The following is a 20,188-nucleotide window of genomic DNA, read 5'->3' as shown; positions in this document are numbered from 1 at the left end:
AATTTATTTCTTTGTAATGCAAAATGCGAACCTCAACATAGAAGTAAATAGTAGCGCGGGCACCGCGGCTTCAGTTGCTTCTTAAACTCGCCTTTGTGGTGCTACCGCGCCACTTGATAATAGAATCTAATTAACGTAACTGTTGAAAAGTGTTGAAATCTGGTACCAGCCGCAGTAAAGTAGAAAAAAACTAAAATAACTAATAATACCTGTAAATAACTGTTGACTTTGTCTCAATTCCAACATTCTTCTGCTGAACATTTCTGTTTTGTTGAGTTATTTTCTGTTTTAGTCTGAAATCTTCAGATTGAAACCGTTATGTGTAGAATTTTTGTTCCGCTTAGGATCAATATGAGTATGGAAAATTATGTAATTTTATATAAAATCATATTTTAATCCCTTGTATAAAGATAAACTATTTTTATTATTATTTTATTTGATACTTATCTTAACTATTGAATAAAACAGCATTCAAAATATATTACGATATACTGTGCGTAAAATGCACTATTACTATTTAAGCACATGCAAAAAGTTGATTTTTTAAATTTTATAAAAAGATAAAATTTAATTGTCAATGTTAGAATGACACTTCATTGATTGTGGAATGTATGCAGAATACTTCAATGCATCTATTTTCGAATAAGGTTTTACTATTTAAAAAATAATTTTTAAGAAACTTAATTAACAAACTTATAACAACTTATTTTAACAAGCTTTAGAGTATTTTAGAAGTAAACCTAAAAGAGCAGAATCCCGTTTATCTAGACCAATCTCAAAATAATCTTTATATATACATATATGTGTGTGTGGGTGAGTGTGTGTGCGTGTGTGTGTGTGTGTTATAATATATGTTAAAAATATTTTAAAAAATAATTAACTACGTCTTTTTTTAATTGTTTTAACAGCTTTCAATCTACCACGACCAAATATTGAAAATGTTTTTTAGTAGGTATGCATATTTTTATCATATGTACCTGTCTATACCATTAAATAGTTTTTTATCTATAAAATACATTAAGTTTTGTGGAATAAATGCAAAGAAAAATCCGGACGGACGGACGGACAGACGTACATTTTTGAAGTTCTTTTATTGCTAAAAACTATTTGAAATTGGATACACATGATTTTTTTTGTCAGTTACTTGAATGATTTAAGATCAAAGAACATCTCTACCGTAAAATAGATTTATTTTTTTTCTTTTTACGAGTTTTGGAGGGCTTTTAGAAAATTGAGCAAATATGAAATTTTAATATAGTGTAGATTTTTATAATTTATTTCTTTATTCGAAGTATGATATACGTAATCGTTAATATAGTTAACATTAAAATAGTTTATTGTTTAAAAGATGGATTTTACAGTTTGGAGTGCCTCAACTGACTGAATGGAAAAGCTGTACAGTTTATTGTTTTTTTTTACAGTTAAGTTAAGTTTATTTGAAAAATTCAAGTAAAAAATTTAATTGTATACTTTTTACATTTGAACTTTCTGTGCTACAAACTTGTTGTTACTTTGTCGACTTTATGGGTTTCAGTGGGCACGGTCCACTTCGGTGATCTGTGGGACAAATCTGAAATTGTTACCCTTAAGTCGATATTTTTACATAAGTAAACGCACTGTAACAGAGATTTAAATGCAATGCGAATTATATTATAATATAATGTAATATAATAATCATGAATAGTGTTCGGCAAGTAGCCTTACCGGCAAGTTTGATTACATGGTGAGGCCAAAGGAACGAAAACGAGAGTGTGATTCCGAGCAGGCTCTACACGTGCCTGTCTATGCTGCTACCTTGTTCAGCGACGATTGCGCTTAAAGCGCTGGGCTTTCAAGCGATGCTGGGGTTTTCAAGCTCTTGCAGGCATTGTTTGTTAAAGGATGATCTTTACTCGCACCCATTCTTATCTTTAAGCACGGAGCGCGGACCTCGGAGAGAGGCTTTACTTGTTGCGGGATTTTGCGGTGGCTCGATACGCGGACGTCGGAGAGGGGGAAGAGTTCAATTTCAAACACGATTCAGGAACTGTTGCCCGACCGAATTGTGTCTCGAATTGTTCGGAAATAATTACTGAAATTTCTCGAAGCCGGGAATCTCTCTCGGGAGACCTTGAGAGGCCCTCCAGCTTCTGATCGATGCACCTCTAAGCAGTTTCTCCGGAAAGTGTGTCCACGGAAGTAACTATAGGCTCCAGGTGCCGCGAAAGCCGATTGCAGTTGTGTTAATAGCAGAGGTATTAGAAGTGCGGCCTTCAGAGAGAGACCGTCTTGCTTGAGGATTTTGAATTGAGAAGTCGCTTCTTGGCGTTAAAACTTTTATTGAAATAAGAACGGAAGCGCTTAAAGTTAACGTGACGCGGGGGGTCGGCTGCCTAGACAAGGTTAGCCAGAGTTAGGTTTGCGCATCTGGGTCTATTCGCCATCAGATAGTCTGTCGCGTAGGCGCAGTCTGGTTTCAAAGCATTTTAGACGCGATGTCGCAGGAAAGTGAGTCTGGGGCCAATTCGTCTTCTAGACTCGTCGGTTGCCGGGAAGCGTATCAAGTGATGCTACTGTCCAAACGGGCCGATCGCTGGGGAACAAGTGTCGCTGCGCTCACGCTGCCGCTTCTTTTAACCGCAGGCGCAAAGCAGCACCGAAGCTGTCGCGGAGAGAGGATAATTCGTACGCGCGTCTGTGCCGCTGATTGCAGGATTACGCTACAACGAAAAAGTGCCTTATGGCTCGGGCTTTACACCAATCCACCACCCCCTGCCAATCTGAAAAAAAATACTATACAAAATTGAAATTTAAAATTAAGTTACACCAGTGACCATTGAAAACGATTTTTGTTGCTAAAACCCCTTGAAATCTGTTTCAATCTTGAGCTGTTATCAGGACAACCACACTTTTTTTAAAAATAATTTACAAATATTTTATAATTTAATGAGATTTAATTTCAACCAACCAAAAACACGTAGAAACTGAAAAGGAAGTTATCGAGCGAAGCCCTACAGTATACTTATGTAAATATATACACTTAGGCATACACATATGCACACACACGCGCGCGCGCGCGCGCAGTGAAGCTGATACCTCGTATGTAGCGCGGCCCCTGGAGGCGGATAGGAGAATGCTCATCAGTGCGTGAAAATCTCCTCGACGTGTCAGAGGGTAGAGCATTAATTAAATATGCTTTGTGGAACATACAGTCTAGAAGATGGAACCCTGAATAATAAACTAAATCTGGATAGTGAGTTTAAAATAACACTACTTTAAGCGGATAAGGTGACAAAGTCAAATAGATCATAGATTTTTTGGGGGGGAAAGGGGGAGGGGCAAACTCACGAGCCGAATACAGAGGTTTTTTACTCGGCCTATATAGGAACAAGTGATATGACCGTAGAAGGAATAAACGGTAACGAAGAAAGAAGTACCTGCTTAAAACGCAGGAAGGCATGGCTGGACCGCCTGGAAGACAAAATTGATGAAGTCGTTGATTTTGTCAAAGATAGAAACAATGTGTGTATAAGCAGATCAAATCTCTTATATAGGGCATAGGATCTAGCTTCAGGGCTGTCTGCTTGGCAAATGATGGTTTACAACAATGCTAGCTACCAGGAATGGAGGAAAACAATGGGAAAAGGTCGAAAACAAAAAGAAGAAAAAAAGAATTAAGAATATGGCAGAACGTTGACGTGGGATAGGAACCAAAAAGGACAGAGACCATCAAGGCCAAGACCTGCATGGCCTGACGCCCTGATTGTAAAAGCTTCTGCGGTGAAGTTCTACAATGACATCCTGAGAGAGATAAAGACGAGCCCTAAACTAGAGATGTTGGAAAAAAAATGTCAACAGGCTACGCAGGACAGTGGCTGGAGACCTTCTACTCCAACTTTACTACTGTTTAAACAAGGTGATTCGCAGACCGCGGTCATTAAAATGCCAGCGAATATGACTAAGCATGTGATAGCAAAGCAGAAAATCAAGATAGGATAAGTAGTCTGCAGAATCCGAAAAGTACAACAAGGGACACGGCCACTTAGATGTTATAAATGTCTAGAGTTTTAGACATATCGCCAAAAAGTGCACAGCAACACAGGACTGAAGTAACTATTGATGCAAATGTAAGAGCAGGGAGCATAAAGTAAAAGGCTATAGCAGCCAACCAATCTGCATACTCTGTCAGAATAGAGGCGCAGAAGGGGAAATTGACTATGCAGCTGGTAGCTACGCATGCCTAATCTATAGAGCAGCAGTAAGAAAGTTAAAGAAGTAAAGACAATGTAGATATTTCAGCTTAATCTAAATCACTGTGAGACAGTACAGGACTTACTTATTCTGTATGTCCATGAAACAAAGGTAGACATAGCCACTATTCCTGTAAAGCCCTGTAAAGCTATAGGAGAATTTTAGAAATGAATGCCCACGTGCTGTTAAAAACTCTGCGGTATGTCCAGAATGCCACTAGGAACTTATTACATTTGGCCGTGAGGTGTTTTTCCTAGGACGGCTTCCTATCATGGACAACACCGAGGTATTTAGCTGAGTTCTTCACCTCCAGGGTTGTGCCTTAAAGTATAGGAGCCATGTAGATTTCAATCTCGTACTGAGTGTGAAGATGAATAGCTCGATTTCGTCCGGGTTGACTAAGAACCCTGTCCAGCAGCACCATTTTCCCACTTTTCTAAATGGGAACTGCATGGCATGCATGACAACGCCAACCTTGCTTCTTTTGATCAGTATTAGAAAGTCATCTGTATAGGTCTGGGTATAGCACCCCCTAACATTTAGCGCCTCCAGCAGACCATTTGCCATAAGAATCCAGATAGCGAAAGACACCACTCCCCCTTGCGCACATCCCTTACTAACTACACCCAAAACCGTAGTGATTCCTAGTTTTGAGACCATAGTCCTGCAGTTGAGCATGCCCTGGACCCACTGAATCAGCAGCCTGGGTACGCCCTGCTTGATTACCTCTTTAGTTACCATTTTAATTTAGGTGCGATTAAACGCCCCCTCTATGTCCAGGAATGCTTTCATCATAAGGTCGCTCTTATTCAGCTGCTTCTCGATGCGGTAAACCGCCGAGTGCAGTGCGGTTTTCGTAGAGTAACTAGCCCTATACGCATGCTAATTGGGGTAGAGTGGGTTAAGTTGGCTACATTTCATTCACTAACTGAAAGTCCGGAAGGTTGGCTTCTAGAAGAAGAAGAAGGCACTTCCCCTTCGTAGCAGCATATTCTCCTGTTTGAAATTTTATTGCTCCTAGCCATACTTTCAGATTCTTTGCAAGTATCTGGATTAGTTTACCTGCATCTGGGTATCTTTCGATTTCCTTGCAGTAGTCCCTTCACCCTTAGACTCTACTCTTGAAAATAACCATGGTTTTTATACCACCATTGAGCGGCTTCGTGTTTGTCCCAGTCGGAGCGTAGAATTAAGGATTTTCATCATAGAAGTGTAAAGTTATTTTGTGAAAACGTAGGTTAATACTTGGCGCCGACACTTAGACGCACGAGGCGTAAGGTGGTCAGGCAATTCTAGGATAAGTCGTTCGGCGTTTGCGGAATTCGCATGCGACATAGTTGTGTGAGTAAGTGAGAGACGAAAAGTGCGAGCAAGTGTATGTGATCCGGTTGCTTCTCGAGCCTTAAGACGCGCGCGAGTTTCGCGGGATATCTTTCGTGTACGGGTATTTTTTTGTCGGAGTTGCCTTTGTTCACGGGTTATCTCAGCAAGTTGTACGAGTGGATTTTAAATTGTAAGAATTTACTAAGAATATACAGTTCCGTCTAATAAATAACGTGTCTCTATTATCCCGAACCGCCTTCTCTCCTTATCGTTTTTCGGGGCTGCAGCTAGCCGAGCAAACCACGTGCAAAAATCCCTCGCGCCGGGAAACAAAGAGTCGCGAGACTCTGGCGCTCACGAGGTCATTTTCTAAGCACCGGGCGAGAGATTGCACCGTAACTGGGATAACACGAAAACCCCAAGTTACAATACTTACTTTGTTAGTTCGTCGGCGCAGAAGTCTAATCTGTTCGTCGTTACAAAGTTTGGCTTGTAAGATTAAAGTTCATTCTTCAAGTTGTCTCACAGAGAGCCCTAGTCGATTCTGCTAATATTCTTAAAGGCCTTAGTCCCAGTATTGTCTTACTTTCATTCAAAAAAGATATACCTGTAATCCAATAGTGAAGTTGCGTTTGAGACCCTCTAGTTGCCAAACCACTCGTCGATCCCTGTAGCACACAGGATCAAGTCAATTGCGATGTTGTACGTCGCAGCTACGCGACAACGCATATTTACGTTTCAACACTCCCGAGTAGTCGACTTGACTAAAAGGCGATCGGCTAAAGCGAAGCCCGCGTTTTCCAAGACTTGCCACAGTCCCGGGAATTCGTAGAATTTGCCAACTGTCGCCAGCTCGAGGAAAACGTCTGCCTGCCCGGTCTAGTCTGCCGCCCTATCTAGGTCCCAGTTTCGAAAGCAGATTAGAATAGATTATTGTGTAAGTGTGATAGTGTGCAATGAAATGAAGTGAAATGGGATGAATGAGTGTGTATGTTTGCGTCATGATTGCGTGTTTTCCAGTTCAGAAAAATATGTTTTAGCTGCTTGTTTAAAGTGTGATATGTATAGTGTGTCGCGAAGGTGAGATAGAAGGTTGTTCCAGAGGTAGGAAGCACTGATAAAAAATGAATTCTTCAGCGTCTTCGTCTTGAAGGATGGGATATCCAGGGGGAGGGGGGGCACATCACCCCTTACAGGCTTGAGCGCAACGTAGAAATTAAAATAGAAATTAATAGTAGAAATTAAAATATGTAGGTAGGCACTGAAGTGTTGAAAATTTTTCTTAGAAAACAGGACATGAAGCATTTCTTACGCCAGGCGGTGGTAAGCCATTGCTACTCACGCCTGTAAGGAGAGATGCGCTCATCACTCCTTACACCGTAGATATAACAGATTCCCGTGTGGACAAGCCTCTGTAGTTTCAAGTCCAGTTCTTGTGTCGGGTCGCAGTAAGCTAGTGCACAGTAGTCGATGATGGGAAATAGGAGTGTTTGCACTAGGTATTGGCGTAATCTAAGGTTAGTGCTCTTTCGAAAGAAATAGAGCCGGTACATTAAAGAGTAAGCACGTTTACATAATTGTGTAACGTGCTCTTTCCACGTAAGTTTACAGTCTAGTACCAACCCCAGATTGCGCACAGATAATTTATAGTCGACCCGGGCTCCCCCTTTCTTGGGGTTCGCCCCCCCCCCCCCTCTAATGAGGTAACTGTCTTTAGCATCCCCAGGAAGCTTCTCGGCGCAAGCCTCCAGGCCACTAAGAAGACGCGACGAACAAGAAAGCGCGCGAAAGCCCGCGCGATCGAGTGTGTGTGAGAAAGAGAGAGAAAGAGAGAGAAAGAGAGAAGACGAGTACGAGAGACGAGAGTGCTGGTGTGGGTGCGGGCGCGCACCTTGACGTCTCTTGAACGACTGTGGCGTCGAGCCAGTGTTCGGAAGTGTGTGTGTGTGTGAGAGAGAGAGAGAGAGAGAGAGATAGAGAGAGAGAGAGAGAGAGAGAGAGAGAGAGAGAGAGAGAGAGAGAGAGGAAGCAAGATAAAGGGAGGACGCGAAAGAAGCGCGGGAAAACTCGAGTGAGTAAGGAAGAGAGAGAGATAATGTGAACGCGGGCGACATCGTATACGCCGGTGCATCAGTGGGCGAGCAAGCAATCCTCAGGACGAGCGCAGCCGGTCGGGCTTGATACAAACAGCAGGCCGACCCGTACACGGCTTCGAAAACCAGAGTGTGTGTATGTGTGTATGTGTGTGTGTGCGTGTGTGTTTATTTAACGGCTAAGGACTCAAGGTCCGTGATAGCCAAAGACAGTTAGAGTTTTAGTACACAAATCGAAGACACAATGTAAATGGAGCTCGCTGCCCATGGATCGGAGACGCATATACAGTAAAAAAAGTAACTATACATAAACAATAAATTTTTTACACTATATTAAAATTTTATATTTAATCAATTTTGTAAAAACCCTCCAAAACTCGTAAAAAGAAAAAAATTAGATCTATTTTACGGTAGAAATGTTCTTTGAACTTAAATCATTTAATTAAATGACCAAAAAAATTATATGTATCCAATTTTTATTAGTTTTTAGCAGTAAAAGAAGTTAAAAAATGTCCGTCCGTCCGGATTTTTTTTTTGCAATTATTCTACAAAAGTTTATGTATTTTATAAACAAAAAACTATTGATTGGTATAGACAGGTACATATGATAAAAATATGCATACCTACTAAAAAACATTTTCAATATTTGGTCGTGGTAGATTGAAAGCTATTAAAACAATAAAAAAAAGACGTAGTTAATTTATATTTTTTACACATATATATATATATATATATATACACACATGGATAAATAAAGATTATTTTAAAATTGGTCCAGATAGTAGGGATGATGCAATTAAATATTTGAGCAGATATGCTGTTTTTTTTTAAGTTATTTGTTTATGAATATGAAATGACGATTTATGTATTTATGCATATCACAAAATGTTATCTGCAGATTCGATTTACATAAAAGGGATGCTGCAAATAATTACTCGTGCAGATATAATCGTTTTTTTTAAGTTTTGTATTAGTGGCATATAATGACGAATGCTGTAAGTATTCATTCATATCTCAAGATAAAATCTGCAGTTTTGGTCGAGATTAAAGAGATGCTGCAAATAGTTATTTGTGCAGGTATAATCTTTTTTTAATTCTATGTGTTTGTGAATATGAAATGACGAATTCTGTATGCATTTATGAATAAAGCAAGATATCTGCAGATTTGGTCCAGATGAAAGGCAAGTTGCAAATAATTTTATTGTGCTGATATGATCTGGACACAAAGCTACACAAAATGTAATCTGCAGTTTTGGTAAAGGTCAAAAGAACGCTGCGAATAAGTTTTTGTGCAGATATGATCTCTCTTTCAAAGCTATCTGTTTATGAATATAAAATAACTAATGTTGAATGCATTCGTGCATATCACAAGTTCTAATCTGCAGATATGATCATTTTTTCAAAGCTATGTGTTGGTGAATATAAAATGAAAAAATCGTTATGTAATTATTTTCTTTATATAAAGCGCATTTTCATGAGTTTATCAATAGACAAAGAGAAATTATTATTAAACGATATTAATTTATTTAAATAAAACGTAATTTATAATCAAATAGATGTTTTAAACAAACATTACCATAAATTGTATACGTTCATTAATGTATTATATATGTTTACTATAATATTCAAATATATTTATACAAATTTACAGCACATCCCAAACTGATGTAAATTTTCAATATTTTTATGTTTTTATCAATTATCTATAGTGATTTCTATTGATTATTCTGAACTGAGATCTCTACTATTAGGTATACGGCTCTTTTAAATTTACTTCTAAAATACTCTTAGTTTGTTATATTTAAAAATTATTTTTTAAATAGTAAAGTTGTCTTCGAAAATAGATGCATTAAAGCATTTTGCATTCATTCCATAATCAATAAAGTGTCATTCTAATATTAACAACTAAATTTAATCAATTTATAAATTTATGAAAATCAACGTTTTTCATGTGTATCGAACGTTATTTCCTAATACAGGGGAAAATGTGCTTAAACGCGGAGCATGCGTAATAGAGCATTTTACGCATAGTATATTGTAATATATTTTAAATACTGTCTTATTTAATAATTTAGATAAGTAATAAATACAAAAATAATAAAATGAATTTATCTTGATATGATGATATAAATTATGATTTTGTATAAAATTACATAATTTTCCATACCTATATTGATCCTTAGAGAAATACAAATTTTGCACATAACAGTTTCCATCTAAAGACTTCAGACTAAAACAGAAGATAACTCAACGAAACAGAAATGTTCAGCAGAAAAATGTCGGAATTCAGACAAATTCAACAGTTATTTACAGGTATTATTAGTTTTTTCTTTTTTTTTTTAGTTTACTGAGGATGGTACCAGATTTCAACAGTTATGTTAATTAGATTCCATAATCAAGTAGCGCGTTAGCGCCACGAAGGCGAGTTTGAGAAGCAGACGAAGCCGCGGTGCCCGCGCTACTATTTACTGCTATGTTGAGGTTCGCATTTTTCATTACAAAGAAATAAATGCATTTCTTTCTTGTCTCTAATATATTTTGACTTATATCATGTTTTCTTATGCCTAACTATGATTTTCAACAAAAATATTGATAAAAACTACCTCTGATATAATACAAGAGTGTGCCATTCACAAAATGCCCCCACACCCTCTGTCTTGTCCCTGCGAAAGCTGGGCATTCACACAGCAGGTGGGAAGTGGTCTCCTCTTTGAACTCACACCACCTAAAGCTCCCGGAGTCCCTTAGTCCCAGGTTCCACAGGTGGTATCCTACCCTCCAATGTCCCTTTAGCCAGCCAACGGCCAATCTCAACCTATTCCTGCTCAGGCGTTAATTTGTCCGCAGCCACTCCTCAGGTTGGCTGCTGCATATTAAGGCCCTAGCCTGTCTAAGCCCATTGGCATTGGTCCATTTGTCGCTTAGTTGCAAGTTAAGCTAGTCTTTAATTGCTCTATTAACTTGCAGGCGTTGACAGCGACTGCGCACCTTCTAGCTTAAATGCCGTCCGCGCCCCTACCCGCTAGCCTGTCTGCCTTTTTGTCACGCACTTACACCAGTCTTACCGCGTTGTGTTTTGCCAGTGATTCCAGTGCCTGTCTGCATCTCAGCACCTCTTTTGAGGAGATACTGATACTGTCTAGCGCCATAAGAACTGCCCTGCTATCCGAGCAGAAGCTTACAGTTCTTTGCCCTGTGCCTCTTTTCAACAGCCATTTAGCAGCTTCTGTAATGGCCCTGATTTCTGCCTGGAAAACCGTAGCATGGTGATCGAGCGAACACACAATTTCTTGTGCATCCCCCTTTTCCCAGGCACCTGCTCCTACACTATTCTCATTTTTTGAGCCATCGGTAAACCACACTACACTGTTTTCGAGGAGTTCGTGTGAACCCGTCTTCCATTCTTTCCTTTCTAGGATTACGATCGAGAACGGCTTAGAGAAATAAATTCTATTTGCCATTCTGTCGCAACCTATTTCCTCCATTAGCGGCATTACTCGTTCCGGAAGTGCCGCATCCTCGAAATTGGAACAGTTCAATGATTCCGCTATTCTGCAGAACGTCCTGCACGCATTTGACCTTATTATTTTGCCTAGTGGAGGAAGTTCCAACAGTTTTTCCATGACGACCGTAGGTGTCGTTCGCATGGATCCCGTGATTCCTCCCATAACCAATCTTTGCACCCTGTCTAGTGCCCCTGTGAGAGTTTTCAACTCACATTTGTGGCCCCATACTAGTGCCCCATGAGTGAGTCTTGGTTTGATGATTGCATCATATAGCCATCTCACTTTATCCGGTTCTGGGCCCCAGGGATTGCCAAAAGCCCTCCTGTAGGCCCAGAAAGTGCCTATCGCTTTCTCGCATTTATCTTTGATATGTTTCCCCCAGTTGAGTCTGTTTTTGAGCGTGACTCCCAGGTATTTAATCTCCTTTACCAATTTCAGAGAAACTTTATGGAGTTGAAGCTTTTCCATCGGCTTGCTTTTATACCTATTCGTACACAGCATGACACTGATTTTGTTCAGGTTAACCCCCAGTTCTCTTTATCACACCATTTCTCCACCAGGCCCATTGCAAACTGCATTAGACCTGATATCACGTCCTCGTCGTCTTACTAATCCTTTGCAAGAGTACGCTACCCAGACAGCCACTATCGTCCTGGTATTCAGCATAACGCTGATCCACCTGGCGACAGTTGCTGGTATTGCATGTTCCTCCATACCTGCTGAAGCCCCCTCGATGTCCAGGAAAGCCACCAATACCAAACCCCTGTTTTTCATGCCCTTTTGTATGAAGCTAACCGCGTCTACCAACGCTGTGTCCACTGACTTTCCTGTCTTGTAGGCATGCTGCTTGCTGTGCAGCGGCGCTTCTACTAGTGATGACTCTTTGATATATCTGTCAACCAGCCTTTTTAGAGTTTTGAGTAAAAACAAGGTCATGCTGATTGGCCTGAAGTCCCTTGCGACCGCGTGTTGTGTTTTATCTGGTTTGAGCAGGAAAGCCACCCTTGCCTGTCTCCATTCTTCCGGCACATATCCTAGTGCCAGACAGGCTCTGTACAATTTCTCTGAGGCTGGGACTAATATGTGGACATTCATGCCCTGTTGCAGCAGAGCCGGAAAAATGCCGTCCGGACCTGCAGCCTTGTAGGGCTCGAACGTCCCTGTGGCCCACCTTATCCTTGCCTTGTCTATTACCCATTTCGCCAGTCTCCAGTCCTCTCCGCGGGCCATTAGCTAAACGGCTTCTGACCTTGCTCCTTCCCTAAAGTCTGGAAAGTAGGTTTCCATCACGCTTTTTAGGGCTTTTTGTCCATTTTTTGCCTAGTCCTTTGTTACCAATCAAATTGAGTCTGTCAGTGGCTTCTTCGGGTGTTACAGGACACTGGTCGTGCCTGATACGATGCTTCGGCTTCTGCAGTATCTCTTTCAACCCTCCACCATGGCCTTTTCGATCTTTTTTTTATATTACTTTTGCTTCGCTCTATACGCCAGTTTGTCCTTGTCAGTGTTCGTGTATTTGGACCGGTTATATAGCCACCTTACTTTCTTCCTGCCTTTCTCCAGTGACGTATTCCACCAGAGAGCGTTCTTCAATGGCCTTTTTAGCATAAGTTCACAATTGTTCTCGTAAAAACTTATTATGTTCCTTAGGATCCTGCTGCAGTGATCGATGTCCTTCGCCGTCCCGTATGTTACAAGGAAGCTACTGATCTTAGCCTTATGTTCCTCTCTGTATCCTACTCAGTTTGTTTTTCTAGGGTTCCTTATAAGCTGATCGAGCGTACTTTGTCCGCCAAGTCTGAACACGATGTGCTGGTGGTCCAACATGGAGACTTCTCTAAAAACTCTCCAGTCCATAACCTCGAAACATACGTTCTTAGAGGCAAGGGTGTCTATGACCTTCTCCCTAACGGCGTTTTGGAAAGTGCCGCTGTGAATCCAAGGATCTTGGATTAGGAAATGACCTCAGCTCCCATCTGTCCCAGCTCATCTTCCGCCTTTTTGGCGATCTGTGACTACCAGGCCAGAGAGTCGAGTGGCGAGAGACGTTCGCGCGGGCACATGACTGGGTGTGTATAGCTATAGATATAGAGGAGCGCGCGCACTGCTTCGAGTCCCTCCGGTAGTCCTCGAGAAAGCTCCTTTGTTCTAGCGGGCCCGAGTTTTCGGCGGCGTTTAATGAGTGGAGCGTCAGTTCTAGGCGACAACTTGTGAGAGAAGATCACACCAGGACCTGATCGTTAGGAGATTACAATAAAGTCATAATATCTGATCAACAATGATTTCACAGTTTATTTTTGAACCTTAATGTAGTCTTGTCCCATACAGTGTGTGCGAACCAAGCCCTGCCTTTGCATCCTGGGCGAGTACGCTCTTCAGAAGCCAACCACCGCGGAGAAGCCAACCCCGACTCCTGTAGCCTCAGCAGCCCCCCCCCCTATCCAACATGGCCCTATCCGGTCACCAATCGGCACTGTTAGGTCGGGCGGGATTTTTCGTCGGCTGATAGGGCAGCCAGGTCATGCTGGTTAGGCTGACCCGTGCCCCTGTACTGTCCGACGGCCTAGGAGCGCTAGACAACCTAGTTTTTCTACGGTACCCTCAGATCGACGCAGTCAGCCCTCCTCGAGTGACCCTGCTGGACATACGTGCCCGGGGGCAGCTTTGGGCTCAGCAGTGTGTGAGTGTTGAGATGTGACATGTGTGTTCATGTGTCGTATTTCCCAACCGGCACTACCGCCTTCGCCTAGTTAGGGGGATCCCGCACTTGAGTGAGAGCCCTTTTTAGGGGGATTCTGCACTGGAGTGAGAGCCCCTTTTACGGTGATCCACATACATTTGAGAGCCCGTTTTACAGGGAATCAGACACAGCCAAAAACATTCACTCTCTCTCACCGGGTTTGGGTCCGAGATCCACTGCACAATCGACCAGAGGAGCCCCCTCACCGACCCATCGGGCACGGCAAGGTGGCAATCCATTAAGGGTGTCCTCGAAAAGTTCAGTTTATTATATATAATAATAATGAAGCAAGAACATTTTTTTGGTCAATAAAGGGCTTACTTAACTTAAGTTAACTTAAGTTATATACTGATCAATAAAAAAAGTCTCAAGATACTTACTATATAACTTGCCATGACCGTTTCATTTTGTTCATGGTGACCCTGGCGAGAAAAATCACGTGATTTATCACAAGATCCATTACGTGCTAGATCACTTGAATTCTTACATGATAAATCACGTGAAATTTGGCGTGATTTCTCATGCGATGATCTTGTGACCTTCAAAATCACGTCAGAAATCACTCATAAAATTAAAGTATTCGTTTAAATTAAAATAAATTTAATTATTTTATTTTTACGCAACAATGATGAAAAATAGATTTGTTTTTAATTCAAATGAATTTACCACAAACAAATGAAAAAAAATCTTTGTCCTAACCGAGGATTGAACCTCGGTTCTCAACTTCATAATCCATTATTTTATTTCCTGAGCTATTTGTGCTGTAATAAGCCTTGAAATTCTATGCTACTTTCACCTAAAAATATTTTAGATTTATAACTTTGTAAAGTTTACACGTATACTTTGAGATAAATATGAAGTTAAGATTGATATTTATAATCTAAATTTGTACTACTCAATAATATATATTATGTAGTATAGAAGAATCACTACAATTTATAAGGAATAAAACACAAAATAAACTTCTTATTGTATAATAAAATTGTTTTTCTTATTTTATCAAATAACAGCAGATAGCCTATACATGTAAATGATACATTACTAAGATTCATATATGATCTGCAAGTTATCATTATTAGGACAAAAAAAAAACAAAGAAAAAATTTATCGCTCAATAAATGAGATAATGGATTGTGAAGTTGAGGATCAGGGTTCAAGTCTCGGTTCAGGCAAAGTTTTTTTTACTTTTTTGCGGTCGATTCGTTTGGATAAATATCAACGAAATATATATTTTTCATAATTGTTTAGTAAAACTAAAATAATTTATTTCAATTAAAACAAATACTTTAATTTTATTAGTTATTTCTGACGTGATTTTTAACGTGATTTATCAAGTGAGAAATCGCGTTGAATAGTCAAGTGATCTATCATGTGATTGATCGTGTGAAAAATCACGTGATTTTTCTCGCTAGGAAAACTACTAAAATTTTCTCTTTATGCATTAGAACGTCATAAAAACACCATAAGTACAATGAAACGGCCATGGCAAGTTACGTAGTAAGCATTTTAAGAGTTCTTCCTAATTGATCAGTATATTATTTAACTTTAAGTTAAGTAAGCCCTTTATTGACCAAAACAAATTTTGTTGCTTAATTATGATTAAATATAATAAACTTGACTTCGGTTGATTGATCTCAGTTCTTTTTTATCTGTTATTTCGTTGCGGATCATACCAAACTCGCCTAACCTTTTACTTGTTTGAAAGTTAATTTTTTTTATGTTATTGAACGCGTGTTTTTAAAAATGTGTAGAAATCCGAAGATAGCTGTTATGATTGGGAACGAACTAGTGAACGTAAAAGACAGCACTAATGAAATAAAGAAAACTGTTGTGAACTATGAAAAAACTATTGTTTTCGCTTATTAATAGTTATTGTCTGTTGTATTCATTTTTTTATTTATTTTCTAAATTGTAAAATTTTACACTTAAAAAAAATAAATCTAACTGAAGTATCTAGCAAAGTAAATAAAACTGAAGACGACAAAAGATTACTGTCATGTGTGTCTCGATTTCAACATTTTTCTGCTATCATCTGCAGTTCATAACGTTTTTTTTAAATTGTTTTCATTTTTCTTTTTTGTTAGGGATTGAAGATATCGTTATCATTTAATATAAAAGTAAATATCGTATTATGTATTTCATTTTAGTACAGAATATGAAAGTTATGATTGTTATAATCTCACAATTTACGTTATTTTTTAAATGTTTATAAAAATAATCTTTAATTATTATTATTTTTTGGTTAGATTTTGTTAATATAATTAATACTGTCATCAAATAGTTACAAAGAGTTTTTTTATTTTATCTAAAGAGTTTTAGTATTTTTATTTTATTCTATAATTTTAAAGCCCGTCCTGTGTACTAGTAGCTATAACTACTTTTATAGAATGTTGGCTGTATTGAATATATTCATTTATACTCGACGGTAATTAATTCTTATAAAACGTTCATGAAGTCGTGCTTTTGATTGGTTAGAATTTATCAATCTGTGAATCTGATTGGAGCATTTCAAAAACGTTCCACAAGAATTAACTACCATCGAGTGTACATCTAATATTTAACAGTATATTTAATAATGACACGTCAAATAATTAAGGAATGTCGGCGCAAAAGCTTCGCAAATCCACCACGAAGTATTTTGTATTTTTAAACTTCTAGAAAAATAGAAAGTCTGATCGAAATTTTCTTTCAGTTTACCAATTTATTAAACTTAACACTACGGCGCTACAGACTCGTTTTTTCTTTTGCAAACTTTATTCAAACAGTTTTGAATGTAATAGAAAAACAGTGTTTTTTGGAATGACATCCCCTTAAATATCATCACAATTAATTTGTCAATCGCGAGCGAAGCGACCGGTTTTTGCTAGTAAATAATTAAGTTCGATAATCTGTACAACCGATGGATAAAAATTAATAAATAAAAATAAAAGAAGACTTGTGACTAAGATTAGAGGTGCAATAAAATAGTCGGAGATAGCAGAGAGACTAGCCACGGGGTGTACATTTTACGCGCTTATATCTTGCAGCTTGAGGCAGTATGAATATAAATGCTTTTTAAAACAACGGTGTTTATACAATGATCGCACGGAAAGGGGAATCTTATTCCACATGTACGCAGCGCCAATGCGAAAAGAGCTCCTTAGACATTCGGTATTAAACCCTTCGATAACAGTATCAAGCCGAGAGCGTCGTTCGCTACCGGGCCTTTCTTTAGGGATAAAAGCAAATTTTTCGGCGAGATATTACGGCGAACTTTTGCGCAGGACAGCTGCCAGAAGACAAAGCGTTAGATAGTCGCGTCTAGCAGGCTATTTCAGGATCTCAAATTGTGTGTAGGTCGGCGATATGTGCTCAAAGATCTCCACCCCTGTCGCGAAGCGTAGGACCGCGTTTCTACACCTATCTAGTTTGCGACGGGGTGACCATCGAGGTAGAAATCTCTCTCTCTCTCTCTCTCTCTCTCTCTCTCTCTCTCTCTCTCTCTCTCTCTCTCTCTCTTATATACCACTCTTCGCTAGGACCGCATCACCATGAGTCTATGGTTATAGCGTTGATGTTATGTGTTTAGAGTAAGAAAATGAAGAATAGCAGCTGAGGAAACGTTGTTGATACCCGACAGCGAGAGCGAGAGAGAGAGAGAGAGAGAGAGAGAGAGAGAGAGAGAGAGAGAGAGAGAGAGAGAGAGAGAGAGAGAGAAAGAGAGACATCATAACAGCCAGCGCTGTGCCATGCCGCACCGCATCATCGCCAGCCTCACCACTACACTGTCGCTAATTTGCACGCACAACAACTAAGAGGTCGGCGCAACATAGGCAGCGCAAGCAAAGCCGACAGCGAGATGCTGGGAAGGGTAAGCTGCTCGTGGCGATGAACGGGGATACAAGTCTGCGCACTTGTGTGTGTGTATTTGGCATATGAGTATGCGTATCACTGTAACCGAACATTAAATTAATGTAAAAATTATGTAGAGTGTAGTATGAAAGAAAATGGGATTGAGAGTCACGGGGATGAACTTGGGAGTGAGATGATCTATCAGAATAATTGTAAACCGAGGATGAAGGAATAAAGTGTGTGATGTGCATGCGCGTTCTTGTATGCGAGGTTTCGTGCCCAGAGTCGTCAAGGAGATTTGTTCACTTGTATTTCTGAAGTAGCCGGATCAACACCCTCCGGTTATTCAAAAATTATAAGTATTTTCTTTGTTAGCGGCGTTTTACAGAGCATGAGTCAGCACCCGTACGAGAGGAAGAAAGTGTAGCAGACGATACGCAGAGGTAGAGAGTGTACAATCGGGAAGTATTGTTGATTCCGCCGAGAGAGATTCGTTAGATTCACGTGATAATGTTTGTTGTGATTGATTCGAGTTATAGTGTGGCGAGCGAGTACATTACAGCCGGTTCGCCGTCGGAAAATTGCTTGGTGTTATTAATAAATAGTAAATTAAGTGTGATATTCTCAAACGTGAGTGTTATTATTTTTCCCCACTGTCTAGCGACTGAATCTTCTCCGAGAGAGATAGTCTCAATAGCCAAACACGCGATTAGTGTTATGTATCCATAATAATTTCTGACCTGGCGCCGCAAACAAATTCAGTTGGGAGTGATTAATATTAACGAGTACAACACGTATTTGCGAGCCCTAATCCGAGCCTTTAAATAGCCGAAAAATCTACCTCGTTACAAGTTTCGTAGCCAGTTCTTTAGGAAGGTCTAAGAAAATACCCGCACAATAGTCAAAGTGCGGGAAGACTAGAGATTTTACGAGCATTATACGGGTGTCAGACGGCAGCAAGAAACGACATTTCCGGAGCTTTAAAAGAGCTTTTCCTAGCGACAACGTTACACTGCGCTCGCCAGGAAAGTGTACAGTTGAGCGTTACGCCAAGCACCTTCAGAGACTCACTGGGGTCAACCACGGTGCCATCAAACACTACTTCAGGTACGCTTAAGTTGCACAAACGACTCTTATATCCGCGAGATCCGACCCATATCGCTTGCGTCTTTGCAGCATTAACGATAAGTCTGTTCACAAAGGCTGAGCTGGAGATCTTGGTAAGGTCTTGATTGACCTTGACGACAATATCCATGACTTTGTTAATACTACCACTGAGATAGATGAGGAAGTCGTCGGCGTATAAATCACATGAGCAATGCTAAAGAATGTGAGGCAACTCATTGATGAGCAGTGCAAAGAGAGGTGGACCCAAAAGACTACCCTGAGGAATACCGGCAAGCCTATCTAGGCGTGCTAAAGTTTCTCCAGTACGAAAATCCACGACCTGGGATCTGTTAGATAAAAATGAGCTCACCCAGTGACAAGCTGAGTCAGAAAAGCCTAGCGAGCTGAGTTTCTCGACCAATAAGTTGATGTTCACCACGTCAAATGCCCGTGAAAATTTAATGCCAACCATCAATGTTACATTTCCAGCATCGATGCCTTTCCGAATGTCGTCGGTGATTTTGACGAGGGCTGTGCGCGTGCTGTGGTCTTTCCGAAAACCAAACTGGTGAGTGTCGAGCCAATTCTTCTCCACCAAAAAGTCAGTTATCTAATTGTAGGCGACCCACTCTAAAATTTTTGCTGATAAGCATAGAACGCTTATCGGTCGAAAAGCGGCAGTTACTGATGACGATGGCTTTTTTTGGCAGGGGCAGCATTATAGCTTGTTTTCAGTCGCATGCATAATGGCAGGCAGAGCGTTTGTTAAGTCCTTTAAGGAGATGTCATCGACACCTTTGGCGTTCGGGTGTGCTGCGGACAACACATCGAGCACATGTTCAACGTTGACATGTTTAAAAAAAAAATTAAGAATCAAACGGTGGTCTCCCGAGCGGGCTCGGAAGATGTAGCGGGGCCGCGCTTACAGAGCCTATGAAGTGCTTATTAACCCATTAAAAACCAGGCAAAACCTGACAGAGATATCGAGAAACGAACTATGCCATCCTTTGCATAACCAAAAAAAAAAAAAACCCGTGTTTTTTCTTTTGTCGATCACAATTGTTTATAACAAATTATTTAAACAAATAACCCAAAATGTCGTAATTTTGCAAAACTGAATGCGGATATCGATTATACGAGCAAAAACACAACAAAAACCTATGTAACGTTTTTTTGTCAGAGTTCAATTTGTTAGTGTAGTTCCTCGATAATGCGCCACATTTCCCTTGAGTCCACGCAATTTTGCAATTTGTTCCTATAAAAATTGAACTTAGTATTTCTTAAGGCCGTTTGCACAGAGTTGTCGGAGAAGTCAATCAAGCTATTAGTAAGAAATTTAACTTTGTAGTTAATGTCAA

At 39.9% G+C, this 20,188-nt stretch overlaps 2 protein-coding genes across 2 annotated transcripts; both read right to left on the bottom strand.

Annotated features, from left to right (window-relative positions):
* Positions 1-10,696: 10,696 nt before the first annotated feature.
* On the bottom strand, positions 10,697-11,620 carry LOC103317131. The gene has a single exon (XM_008213920.1). The coding sequence runs from the start codon at positions 11,618-11,620 to the stop codon at positions 10,697-10,699; it is 924 nt and encodes a 307-aa protein (XP_008212142.1).
* Positions 11,621-11,692: 72 nt separating this feature from the next.
* Positions 11,693-12,382, bottom strand: LOC103317132. The gene has a single exon (XM_008213921.1). The coding sequence runs from the start codon at positions 12,380-12,382 to the stop codon at positions 11,693-11,695; it is 690 nt and encodes a 229-aa protein (XP_008212143.1).
* Positions 12,383-20,188: the final 7,806 nt, after the last annotated feature.

The sequence above is a fragment of the Nasonia vitripennis genome (assembly GCF_009193385.2).
Source record: "Nasonia vitripennis strain AsymCx chromosome 4 unlocalized genomic scaffold, Nvit_psr_1.1 chr4_random0003, whole genome shotgun sequence".
NCBI lineage: Eukaryota > Metazoa > Arthropoda > Insecta > Hymenoptera > Pteromalidae > Nasonia > Nasonia vitripennis.
The sequence above is the reverse complement of the archived record's forward strand: the minus strand, read 5'-3'. Positions and strand labels throughout refer to the sequence as shown.